Genomic DNA, 14,658 nt, shown 5'->3' with positions numbered 1-14,658 from the left:
TACTTAAACACTAGCTCCCTAAAAAGCTTCCAAAATTCCAACTTTTATTTTCCAAAACATCATCTCGAAGCATGTGCTTCCCCCTACCTCGAGTCACAAAAGCCCACGCCTGCCAACCTCGCAGAGTCTAACCTCATTCGAAGGTTATCCCGCCGATACAGGTGGCGCTCCGGTAGGCCCCTACCGCGCATGTGCGATGGCGTTGATACAGCGAACTCGGAAGAGGATCGCAGATGCAGCGAGTGCTTCGTCCAGTGGAGGCAGGAGGGTACCCATCGTGCATTGATCGCGCATGTTACAAGGCTCCGTGTCCGCGATGGACGGCTTGGTACCTGTTGCACGACCCGGCGCGGACAGGATCGAGTCGTTTACGCGTCGACATTCGTCGCAATAGAGAAGTGGCTCGCGTTCGGGGGAGGATGAACTGTCGTGACCGCGATTGTTGACGTTTCTCGTGGTGTGACAGTGCTGGCCGCCGCCGCTACTGTGTCTCGCAACTCTCGTGTGCAAGCACGGCGCAGATACGTGTCGAGTCGGGGCGAGACAATGGGGATCGTGCAGAGTCGTGCCGGCGAGAACGATGGCGGTGTGCGTGAGGTCTTCATCGGCGGTGTCAAGGGCGGCGCGGCTCATCAATCCTGTCAACCTAGCCTCGGCATGGGGAGTTTGGGTGGACCGCACGCACGCAGCGGCAGCGTCCGTGGCGCGCCGAGGCAGCCGATGCCCGACGCTGTGGAGCTCGAGAGGCGCTTCACCAAAGTACTTGTGAGTTTCCATCGTTTCTCTCCGTACCTCCATCGCGTGCACGTAGCGCGGATTAAGTACATAGATGCATGCACCGTTTAGCTTTAGATGAAGGCCCCTTTGATCTGTGCCGAAGCAGGTTCGAGCAGCGAGCACTGTTGCTGTGGGTTCCTTTCTGGAAGTCGACGGGAACTGTAATATTGTTATTGAGGACAGTGAAGCATCGAATGCACACTATTTTGCTTTTTAAACTTGACATTTTTTATGTGTTATGTGTTCTATGCACATGTACTATGTTTTCTGGATGGATACATGTAGTATTCCTATCGTTTTTTGAAATTTTTGCCTCTAGTATAATGAAAGTAAACTATTGGTAATGGATCTTTAAAAATGCATTGTTGCATTCTGTTATCTATTCTGTACTGACTGGTTTTCAGTGAATATTTTGTACAGTTGAGTTCATGACTTTGATTAATCATTGATTTTTTCCACTTTGGATAAAGATATGTGCGTATTATTTCTCATTCTTCGTGGTGATATTCTTTCTCTTATTTAAAATGCGTGGTGCATACGATATTTCGGAGAAGTAGACGGCAACGTGCATACAAACGATGCTTACAATGCTTATTTTTCGAAACGCTAGACTTAGACGGAGTCCATTTACGCCGACACGCGTGGATGCTACAGTAATAGGATATTAATTGAATCCCTGTGATCCACCATAAATCACATGGCACATCGATTGTCGGACGATGCAGTTCGCGTGAACAAAAAGAATGAATGTATCTGGCATGTCGTTACCAGATTCAGAAATCTGCAGCATCCCCTCATTAGAAGCTCATTGCTGTTCGCGCAGCTAACAAGGTAGAAATGAGTTACCGACGTGTAAATTGACCTCTAAGTATTTCCAATTCCCTCTAAACTCGGTACTTGCACCGAGTCGCGTGTTTATAACCAATAGGTACTTTATGTTGCAATGGCTGCTTGACGTGCTTTGTGTATACTTTCGTGCACACAACGTAGACATTGACGTAAAGGCGCGATCATATTATCTGCTACCCCCAAGGTGTAATGTAAGTAACAAGCTGATCGGTATCAACACGTGTGACCCGTAACTTACAGCCGCTAATGTCTGAACTCGAGTGAACTCACGACACAGTGGTTCTCTCGAGTATCGATGTTCATCTGAAGATAGGAGCGAATGTAAGATTCTGTTTACTGATCATTTTCATTCTACCTTCGCCATCATCGAGATACATCACATTTTACTTCCGATTCTTAAGAAACACCCAGTTCAGCATACGAAAATTTCGATATTTGGAAAAGATTATTTGAACAGAAAAAGAGACGTAAAATCGTTTTCATAGTGACAGATGTACGTATGTGTATAGTATTCGATATAATTGTGAAGAAAATATGTTCGACGAGTTTTCATGGCGAGGATCGTTGGCTGCTCAGGGGTCACTAATTTTTTTCATCGAGATGAAATGTCGAGGGGTCGAGAACGGGAATCCGTGCGGCGCGAGGGACAGAGTCGAGAAAGAGAGTGAAAAGATATGCACGCCTACGTAGAGGCAGCTCTCACCAAATAAGATTCGATTGTGCATCGGAACGACCATCGCAGCGACTACGAACATATCGTAAACAAAGAGACCCCTTTACGACTCACATTAACTCGCGGCCATTCGATTCACTATCCCTTTTACTCTTTTCCTGTCTTTCTAACACCATCTTCGTCCTGGCTCAGCTTCCAGCCTCTCTGATCTTACTTAACATCGATAATTTCGACGATTTCGATATCATGAATGCGAACCGTTGTATTTCCCTAGCTACTACCAAATAACCTTTTATATTTAATGCTATATTTAGGAACAATTCAGTATCTTCCTTATTAGTTATATTCGTATAATATAATTATTACATCACACGTGTATTTCAAAAGTGACAACTCGAAAAAGCATGATTTTTGAATTACAGTTATAAATTAGTTTGATAAATGCACCTCTGTTCATTATAAAAAATTTACTAGTTAAAAATCAGAATTATTACAAATTATTTAAATAATAACATGAAAATCATTTAATACAAGTAACACATAACTACTTTTTAGATGTAATTATTCAAGTAAGATAACTTTCATGAAGTGAAACTATTCTTTATGTTACTATTATGTGTTTAAAAAATAATTTTCTTCTGAATTCATAGTTTTTTGTTTCCCCTGAAAAACATACTTCTTTGAGTTGCGCCATTTTTATAATACATATGCGATATATATTTATATGATATAATAAAATGACGTTCTTATTGATCATATTTATATTTAAAATTACTAACAATTCTAAAAGGAGAATTTATTGCTATCGGGAGTTGTAATAATATTAATGCAACGCCTGTTTAGAATACAACCAAACACCATAATTTTAAGTATAGTTTATCTACATGACATTTTACGACGCATAATGGTGTATAGGGAAAATAAAACAACGTATTTCACCTTCTTACTAACAAGTAGCAAATGAGTTAATGACAGTTATTTATTATTATAATTTTTTAAGTCTTTGATCTAAAGATTCGACGAGCTGTCATTACTTTACGTTTAGTGTTTAATAAATATTGAAATGACATACAGTGACACTAGTGTTTCTCAATATGTAATTATACAGTTTAGCAACTTGTTCCAGGTTTATTTATCTGACTTTTTTTTTTAATTTTATTTTTCCAATAGAAGAAAAAATCGATCGATCAAGCCTAGGAAATTAATGTAGATATTTATTATTCTCTTAAGAAAGTATCAAACTTTAAAATTTTCCTTATTTCAGAAAGAAAATTAACTGAAATTTTTTCAATTTAATTCACTTAATATTTAAAATGTATGAAGAAAGCTTACGTTAGGTTAGGTCGGGTTTTGGTTAGGTTTGAATAAATTTATTTGAATACAGTATGGTAAACAACACTTACAACTTTGTGGATCATCATCTATTGTTTCATAAAAGTAAATAAAAATATATTTTCAAGTTTCTGTAATTGATTTTTTTATTTTACTTATAAAATAAATGTAAAAGGAGAAGCTTTTACAAGGAACACTGAAGTCAAATAGTGGAAATTGGAGAAAGTCATTAAATAATTATAAAAATTAGAAAATAAAATAGTGATTTCGTAATTTTTTAATATTACGTTGTTATCTTTAGGAAGCTTAGTAAATCATTAACGAATGCATTTTGTTATTATTACAATACTAGTCATGCAAGTTTCTTTCATTATTTCTATAGTTTTCTTTATTGATATACTACTCAATCGAGGCTATAATTTCTGAAAGTGAAAGCTGCAATTTTTAAAAATAATTTATTAATATGATTTTTATATAATAATATATTAATAGCTCAATAGATTATACTATATCATGCATTATTTTTGTGATTAGAAAAAGTCTGTATTGTAAATATAATGATCAGTCATGCAACTGATACTTGGAACAACGATGGTTGTAGCGCATAGCATCCTACTAAATCTTCCAATTACATAAATATAAATAATTATTATCTAATGAACCACTTATATTGACTGAATTTTCTGATTGAATTTAATTTTAATGTAGAATGGACAATTTATTAAAAGTACAACTGAGCAGTTTTAGACCAATTATACTTTACAATATAATATAATTCGATAACATTTCTATTTACAATACCGATTACGATTAAGTGCAACTGGCGTATACGACTGTGGTATATATGAGTCTGAGTTTGATCTGAGAATTAGAGTAGAATTATTTTAATAAGACGAAGCAAGATTAAGATGGGTATGCATCTATAATTGTAATATAAAAGGAGAGTATTATGAGCACTCTATTTTTGTTTTGCAATTAATTTATCAATTTATTATTTTCATTGCCTTAGTTTGTTTCTTCATTGATGTGTATTTCATAAGGTTGCAGTGCCTACACACTTATTCCATTCTTTATCAATTTTTATTTATTACTGTAATACGTTAGAACAAGTCACTGATCTAGTCGCAATATATTACATTAATGAAGTATGTATATTATCGTATCATGCATAAGAATACGTAAGCATAAGGTTCTGTATATAATACATTGATCATCATAAATCATTATAAAGCCGATATTAGATCTAATAAAAACGACAATAATGTAAAAAATACAAGTGGTTAAGAACATCCATATTACATAAGTACTGTTTTACATAAGTAAATTATATAAGTAATAATTTTTACAGTATAGCAAGATCTACGCATTATTGTGACTTTGTGACATTGTGGCAGTTATATATACATACATCCATGGATCTTTTTTCTTATGAAAAGATTCGAAGCTGACCGTGTTCATACATATTTTAAACCAGTCTTTAGCGTGCCTTTATTCTCTATCACAGTGAGCGAGAAGGCTGAAAAAGAGCAAGAGGGCACATAACATCCGTTAGTGAATCACAAATTATGGTCGTCATAGCAGCGGTATTGTCTATCGAAAAAGACGGAATAGCGTTTTTAATTGCTGCAACAAATTTTAACGTATTGATCTTCGTCGCCATTCGAAAAGTGGAAGGTATATAATATCCGTGTTGCGATATGTTTTTGAATAATGTATCTGAACTAATATCAGCAGACATTGTCAGTCGAGAGTTAATAGGTTCCCTATTCTTTATTAAAAGATTACTGATTCACCCTATATTTAATTTATTCAGCTGTGATTTTTCGCACATAAGTGATAATGCATACACATGTATACGTACGTATGCAATTGGGATTGAATCATCCTTTACTAAAAGTAAACATTTCAATCTTTATGATACATTATCGAGAATATTATCAATGGATTAGTAATGTTTTTCCAATGAACCTGACCTTTTTAAACCATATAAATTCAATTCATTTTTAATGGTTGTTCGACTTTCAGTAGAATACATTTACATAAAATGACAAAATACATTTACAGTTGTACATATTCTCTGATTCTTTTACGATATTGACATTGTATGTGTATGTAGCACAATTCTGATTCAGATAACGACTAATAATCCATCATAAACAGACCAATAAACAACTAACGATGTGAACGTAAAACAAGCAGTATCATTAACCCAAAAAGATTGGATTCATTTCGATTAAAAACAGCCAATATATTACGTTATCTTTATATGTGCGATAGTTTTACTTACATAACTATAAATAGATATTAATTTAAACAATTATGGAATACGTGTTACTATTTGAAAGTGTATGTACCATAAAATACATAAAAACATTTAGTGATATGATAGGTAATATTTAAAACCAAAATCATTGCATTTTAGTTGAATGTCTAGCCAATGCATATTGTATGTAACGTAAAGGTCAAAGTATTAACATTAATAAAATTAAGAGAATAATTGCTTTATATTACAAAGTATAATCCTTTAAGATTTAGTGGGTATTACGTATTATATTTTATGATTTTTTAAACAGATTATGATTATCTTAATAGAAGGGATATGAAAACTCATTCAAGCAAGGGAAATGTGGCCAGCACTTTAACGAACCATTAATAGTCTGCCAATGTTAGAAACAATCGTGGGATTTTGTTTCATTATGGGCGCTTGTCGGTGAGTCATCGGTAGACAGTCATGCGTTGTGTGTAGAAACCGTAGTTTGAATTAAGAGAATCGCTTCAGGATCACACGAAAATTTCTCTTGGCTTAGTCTCCTATTATTACCTTTGTGTGGCTGAAATTCATTAAACTTTGACATTCCTTTCCGTTCTTATTGTGTCGCGAATGAAATATTATTCGATTGAGCGCGTTTACATGTAAATCTTATAAAATGTATTTTATACCAAATAAACATATATGTACAGTGCTATTGCAAGTACATACTGTTTTATTTGAAATATTTGGTTACTTTAAAGATATAACGAAACACTAATTTTTTACGCTTCAATTTTCATTATATCTGAAGATGTCTGATGATGGAGATATATAATTTTATGAAAATTTAGTTTACTTAGCAAATAAAAGTGTCATATAGTGTGTCTCATATTAATTTTGAGTGCAGAAAAAAGTAAGAGAATATTAATAATACATATAGGTATATTATTAATAATTATTAACAACTGTAAACATCGCCTTTAAACTTAGTTTAATAATAAACTTAATACCTGTAAATCAATGTTTTCGTCATCTAAAGTCTTACTTTGTATCTGTCAAATATTTCATTATTATAGAATACATTTTTAATTTAAAAATTGATGTGTGTTGATATCTTTTTCTCGTACAACTTTTCGAGAAACAATTTCGCGTTACGATTAATAGTAAATATTTTTACTGAACTTCTTATAATATCTGAATATTATTTGGCAATATGGATCTATCTAACAGCTAGCTAGAGATTAATAAAGTGAAAGGGAAATTAAATATAATAGCGTACAAATTGCCATCTACAAGTTTTACTTGCTTTTTGTTATATTAGGACTGAAACTATGCCAAGTTTTTCTTAAATTGTAGGAATTTAAGAATTTATTGAGTTATGCGCTTTGTTCGCATTCAGCACACTTTTTTAAGCAATAATAACAAATATATTAGTTTTAAATACGTTAATAGTGATATTAAAGTTTTGCATTTTATTCTCTTTTATTTCGGCATGACAAATTTTCACTATTATTCAGTGAAAAGAATTATCAAGTAGAAAACCGGTCGTTATAAATTATTGTTAGTATATTATTAAAAGTAACACTTCCTAACCATTATTTCTAAATACTTGAAGCTGAGGATGACAATTCTTGTTGAAAAAATTGGTTTAAAATTGATTCGGATCGGAAGTTAAAAAATTGATTTTCGATTTCGACACAGAAATGTATAGATAAGTAAAATCTGCTTTTCAAAAGTAAAAACTAGTTGTGAACATTAAAAAAATTAATTACTAAACAAAATAATATTGTTTAAGAATTTAAATTTTACGAAGCAAAGCGAGGTCCAACAGATTTACACAACTAATTTCATTTATACCTAAAATCAGATTTTATTACATATGATTCGATGTAAAAACAAGAACAGTTAAAAATGTTTTTGAAAATAAAAAGAGAAAATTATGTTTCTGTGATGAAAAAATTGATTGACGATGAAATCGAAAGATGTATTCGTAACATAAAGTTCTATACTTATATATTTATTACAGAAGTGTGAATATTAATTATTTCATATATTAATTCATTTTCATACGTATTTCCAACGCCTTCTATTATTTTTGTAAATAAACACAGAAGCATTGTAAATAGATAACTTTTAATTTATATACTAAATTGACATTGAATAGCTTTGGCGAATCACAGCCATAGACAATTATTTGATCAATACATAGAAATCTAACGAGCTTACCAGCCCTGTGTTAGGTCCTATCGCATTCTTGAAGGATTGTCTAGAAGACTTCTAGAAAAGATATGTGCCTACTCGGTTGCTGGATAGCAGGAGTATGGTCCTTTTTGAAGGTTCCCGTCGAACACGAAAATCTTCAACATTCTCCCAACCGAGGGGAAACCTCACTGACCGACGCCCATCTTTTCACTCTTTCTTCTTTCCTCTTTAGTCGTTAGCAACATCGTGCTTCTTTTTCTTCTTCCCTTTTTAAGCTTCTTTGTGATACGCGCTTGGAACACTGTCAAAGAAAATGGTCAAACTGTTCAGAGCATTCTTCCTTTCGAGACGTTGGATTATGTGGGTTATTTGAGAAAATTGTGTTTCGTGGAACTGGCTATTGGAATTACTCGTTTGATCGTTGCGATAAACAGTGTAAAGCGGTTTTGCGATCAAGTTCTGCCAAGTGAATTAATCTGGATGAGAAGGTTGTTCTAAATACAAATGTGTGTAGATTCCACAGCGAAAATCTTACGAAAATTTCAAAATTTTACAATTATAAATTGATGTCACAAAATGTGATTCAAGCTATTCAGTCGTCTTCGCCTCTAAATCCCACGATCTTGATGAGACACGAACTGTACATACGTTTAATTTTAATTTTCAGAATTAAAGATCATTTCCAGGACATATCATTATACGCATCTATTTTAACATCAACTATAAAATGTCATAGAAGAAAAATATGAACTCGTGCAAAAACCATCGATGACCTTGAAAACGCCGCATAAGAAGACCATAAACAATATTCTTTGCAGCATAGTGGCCTCTTAATGTCATTCTAATTGCATATAAAATATTTTATGTATCGTGACAACAGGAAGAGAATACGTTAGGTAGCCTGGTTTAAGCGTACCACTCTGTATATTATTATCCTCTATTAAGTATTAACGCTATCATTATCGCGAGTTATTCTGTGTATTTTTCTGCCAGATAATTGAAACGACTAATCTTTGATTAAATGTATCTGTAATTTAAGAAACTTATTTATTTAACTATTTTTTTAGTTTCAATTTACATTAATTCAAAATAAACAATTTCTTAAGGAATAAATCGTAATAATAATCAGTAATGATTATAAAATATCTAGAGTTACATATTATAATTATTAATAGCAATAGTTTATCAATACAGCAAATATAAATTTTTCTAAATTATAGCAACAGATGTAAAGATTGTGTCACTATTACAGCCTCTTAACTAGCTCAATTCCTATCGACACTCTCTTTGGTAGTTTAATTAAAATATCAAATGACCCTAATGGACACATTAGCCATCTCATTGAAAAAGAACATGCGTGTGCGATATTTACAGACGGAAGCAAAAGTTCAGAGTCTCCGTCAGTCGGCTCATCCTCAACATGTCTCCCGTTAGACATAGCTAATAAAAAGTCCTTAATTCGAAACCTGTCTGCTTTTACTGCTGAATGTGTCCGATCAACGACGATCTAGATATTCCTCTTGATAACGTAAATTTAAATAGTGTTATTTTTTCTGACTCAATCAGTCTCGAATAAATTGCTAACTCAGTTGCAAGGATTACAGCTAACCTGTATGTTTTTTCGATCAAGAAAAAGTACCTGGAATTCCAACAGATAAAGAATTAACAGGGCTGCATCAAGTTTGACTGGATACCTTTTCATATTGGCATTTTAGAAATGAGCTAGCTGATTTTGTCGCTAGAGGAATGAGGAACATAAACTCTGATGCACAAACTTTCGTTCCCATTCACGGATTTTTTGCCAAGACTTGAAGCGAACTATGAACAGTAACACAATAGCCTATATTAAGAATTTTAACCCCTTGCGTTACTTTGACGAGTCTGGCTTGTGTACTTTTTACTATATCTTCGCTGCCGATTACGCGGTAATGCGTGATGAGGATATTTCGCAAGTAACCGATCACGCACCATCGCGTGAGACGTCTATGTTAGCTCAATGGGAGCTTTACTGTTGGCAGTTTAAGATAGTTACACGTTTCAGATCGGCAGCAAAGGTGATAATATTACGAAAGAGCATTGTAAGGGAAAGGGTTAATATGAATGAAGGGAAAAAATGCTTTCAACAGTTTTATACTAAAAAATTTAAACCTTGGTTTGTAGAAAAAGCTTCCCTGTTAATTGTTATGATCAACTGCTGCAGAGCTAACCATTATGCTTTAGCATCTTCCCTTTTTCGAGTCGACGTAACGGACAACCCCAGCCCAGATGTTCACGTAAGAGTAATGAACAAGACATCAACCATATAGTCTAGCAATGTCCTCCTTACAAATCTCAAAGATCAAAACTGTGTCAGCAATTAAATGGTTTAAAACTGACTCTACCAACCTAACCCATGTATTTACTATCTATTTGTATTACTTTAAGGTAAAATGGTTAAGTACACATACTTCACTGTACAGCAAATAAACCTCATCTGAGATTTGAAAGTTTAAATCAAGAAAAAGTGTCGCTAGGAATTTAGTCTAAATAAAGGAAAGGAAACTTGGAAAGAAACAGAAAAAGGATGTTGGAAGAGAAATTATAAAAAATTAGAGAACGAGAACATGCTATATATCGTAAATTATTTATTACTTTTTTAAGACTAAAATATTACGAGCTATTATCTTAACTTTTTTACGATTAACGTTGTTCTAGAATAGAGGAAATTGATGTAAAATTTGAAAAATAAAAACTTCCTGTAACTCGTAAATTTATGTTGAGTTATAGTTGACGTTTAATTAAAACTTTTAAGTACTTTCAGTACATTCGTATAGAAGAAGTTAAAAAAAATCAATTTGTAGAATTGTTAATATGTTTAACACAGGTATCTGTTCCTTTTTTTCTTTTTGATGATTTAAATTATTGTTTCGGTTATAAACGGAATACATATTAAAAACAATAAAAATAAGTTTAATACAAGAAGACAAAAGAAGAGTAGAAACGTCCACATATAGTACAAATTACAAAAATATAAAGAGGCTGGATATAATAGCAACAGAGGCATATTTAAAGATGAATATTACAATTAAAATTAAAAGAACCATAGCACAGCTAAAACTTACAGGAAGACTCATGTGGACACATAGGAACAAAGGAAGAAGCAATACAAATAGTAAAAGAAGATGAAGACTGTATAATATGTAATAGAAAAGAGCTTAAAACAATAGAGCATATAATAAAGAACTGTTCAATGTATAAAGAGTGCAGACCAATAGAACATAAAAACAAGAGTAGTGCACAGATTTTAATAAAATATAAAGAAGAGGAGCTAAAAAGATAATACTATTACATCAACAATGCCATGAAAATTAGGGAAACAAGCTTAGAAATAAAATTGTAGAAACAGTAGTAACTAAACCAAAGAAATATTATATTAGACTATAGCAAACCTTATATGATGTGTAGCCGATAAAAACTATACAATTACTTGTAATATATAACAATATTTTATTATTATCTCAATATTACTCTAGCATACTATTAAAGCTTACATACTTAAATAAGTGTAAGCTACCCAGAAAAAAATCTATTATTAAACCTATACACACAAAAGGTTGCAATAGACATAAGCCTAAAATATATTAAAAATAAATAATAAAAAGAATATAAACGAAATAATTTGAGAACCACTATTGAGTACCATATCATGTTCGAGTAGAAAGTAATTTGCTCATTCGGATGTTTGCGTGATATCTCGAACGGGTGCGCATCTCGCAGTAACGTGGATCGATAGATAAATCATTCTTGTTTCCCTCAATGGTCGTAACTTATCAACCGTCGCGATTGGCTATTGACGTAATCGCGCAATATGCGACCAACCATGGTCGAATACGATTGCTCGAGTACGACCGATTAGTACGAAATGAAGCTAAGGATGTGAAAAAGTTGCTGCCGATAATGTGACTGTTCGAAGCTAAACAATACTGTCCGACGGCCGAGGCTCGTCTGAAAATATCCACAGGAAAAGATAAAACCGGCATTTCTATATATAGAGGGGTGTTCGAAGCAGTGCTTCTCATGCTGGTCCATCGTCCTCAATAAATTAGGCCAGTGCACAGTCATCGCCGAAGATCACTATAACGGATGTAATAAAGAACTTGTAACACTAAACTAAGAATTACTTTATTCCAGAGTAATTAAGAATTGCTTTACTTAACTTTTGAGGAATTTTTCGTTTTAATTATTTGGTCATGATTGTATACGTCAATTATAATATTTATGGAAAAATAAAACTTCATATGTGTTTTTAATTTATTTTATAAAACATACAGAGTTAAATAATTAGATACGTACTTTTTTCTTGATATACGTTCGTGACTCACTACCAATGAACAGTTTGTAGAAGTAAAGTATTCTGAGTATTAACATCGTTTTGTTTTATTAGAAAATTTATTTCTAAGAAAGTAGTGGGAAAGACGATGAGGTTGAAGCAAGGAAATGGTAATGGTAACTGTCAACATCATTTGTATGTAGATGTTGACAGAAATGCAAATAATGACAATTCATAAAACTCTAAATCTAATTAAAAAAAATTACTGATAGATTTTAATTCCCTCTAGAATTTACCTAATTTATTAATTTCATTATTAATTAAAATTTTCCAATATCTAAGAATTTAAGGATTTGTGCGCTTAAATGAAAAGTAATCTGAGATAGAATTTGAGTATTTGTTTACAAAGTAATTATTGTTTGTATATAAGTATTCAGTGTATGTATTTTATGTTATATTTCAAATGAAATAAAGGAACTAAAGTCATATATTTTAAAATAACTTCATTGATATTATGAAATATACGTAAAGGTCTCAATTAATGACGTTAGTATCAGCGCAAACGTATGATAGTGAAAGTACCTCTTTTTATTTAGATACACTTGGATTCATACCGTTGAAAACGTTAGTCTAATCATCTAGTGATTCCACAATATGTAATCTTAGGCCATCACTGAACGCTTAAAGTTCTAATGCACTCAGGAAAAGATACTTTCTCCGCCATGTGTGTATTTATTTTTATGCGCTGCTGATTGATTGCAGCTTCTGTGTTTACAAACGATGTACATACACCAAAATCTTGACACATTCAGTCGTTAACATTTCTTCTTTCGCTTTGAAATGAATAAAAATCAAAATTCTTTTACATGCGTAACTTTTCTTCACAGTTTTGAAGTACATGTATAGACAGTCGAACATTTCATCAAATTTAGTCGAAATAAAAAATGAAACCTTAGTTATTTAGTTATCGAATCATGCGTGCTTATGATTAAATAACCAGGAAGAATAGAAAAATTAATAATTGTTACACTATTCTAGTTTTCATTACTGCTCTAATTTTGACACGATTAAAATATTTATGAACTGTTTATTATTTAAATAAAAGCAATACAAAAATTGATCTAACAGATTTGTCTAGCAGTAATAATATATACGATAAGAAATTGAGTAATATGTATAAATCGCGTAAAATTGAATTCCAGATATCATTCCATACTGTTCCACATGCTTTCAATGACTTTTTAATAGTTTCTTGTTTCGTTGTAGTTTTTACACGGTTATGATTCTCTTTGCCTATCAAGAATTTATAATGAAACATTTTTATATGTATAAAACTTTCTCCTACTTCATAAAGTTGTAATCCTCGCTCGACTGATGCCAGATCATTTTAACCCGTCTGTTACGTATACCTATGCACAGAAAGTTAATCAATCTTGAAGAGTACAGTGATACATTTATCGAAAATGGGTGGTTGTCGTATTTCTCTGCTTTTCCTGTTTTAATTCACTTTACAATTAAATTATTTTAATTACTCACTGCACAGACAGGCCAGTGTACAATTCCTGATTAGAAATTTTATGGAGGAAAGCCATAGGTTATACACATCGCACCTGTACTTCAAAAGTAACACTTAAAAAATGTGATTCTTGAATCGCAGCTATAAATCAGTTCGGTAAATGCACCTTTATTCATTGTAAAAAGTTTACTAGTTGAAGATCAAAATTATAGAATTTATTCAAGGAACTCTTCAAATGTAAATTATAAATTATTTAAGTAACAAGAAAATCGTTTAATGCAAGTAACACGTAACTATTTTTTAGATTAATTATTCAAGTAAGATGATATTCATTAAGTAAAACTATTCTTTTCGTCAATGTAATGTATTTAATGAATAATTTTCTCCCAGACTCAGTTTCTTGCTCCCTCTCAGAAACATACTTTTTTGAGCTGTGTCATTCTTGAAATACATATGTGAATTAATGATGGGCTGTAACTCTGTTTCAAACAGGGTCGAATTAAAATTTTGTGACACTCAGTGCTGGAAATGATTGGAGAGGGGATCCAATATCAAAATATTCCCTACTTTTTGAACATATTTTATAAAGAGCAATCATTTTCAATCCATGGGCCAAAATAAACTCCCAAGCTCCACAGTAAATGTGACTTCTAAAAAAACACTATTAATTAATCGAAAATAATTTTTTTCTGAACTATTTGGAGAAATTTATTTTTATGTGTGAATAAAATGAAGCCTCTTAAAATTTA

General features: G+C 32.3%; 1 protein-coding gene across 2 annotated transcripts in view; it reads left to right on the top strand.

Annotated features, from left to right (window-relative positions):
- Positions 1 to 267: 267 nt before the first annotated feature.
- Positions 268 to 14,658, top strand: part of Frl (formin-like protein) — an 81,793-nt gene continuing 67,402 nt past the window's right edge. For both annotated transcript variants that reach the window (XM_076376571.1, XM_076376570.1), the window contains exon 1: positions 268 to 765. In XM_076376571.1, coding sequence (XP_076232686.1) covers positions 547 to 765 — 219 coding nt within the window. In that variant the 5' untranslated portion in view covers positions 268 to 546. The remainder of the gene's footprint in view (positions 766 to 14,658) is intronic.

Source organism: Calliopsis andreniformis, chromosome 4, assembly GCF_051401765.1.
Source record: "Calliopsis andreniformis isolate RMS-2024a chromosome 4, iyCalAndr_principal, whole genome shotgun sequence".
NCBI lineage: Eukaryota > Metazoa > Arthropoda > Insecta > Hymenoptera > Andrenidae > Calliopsis > Calliopsis andreniformis.
This window is presented reverse-complemented; position numbering and strand designations above follow the sequence as displayed.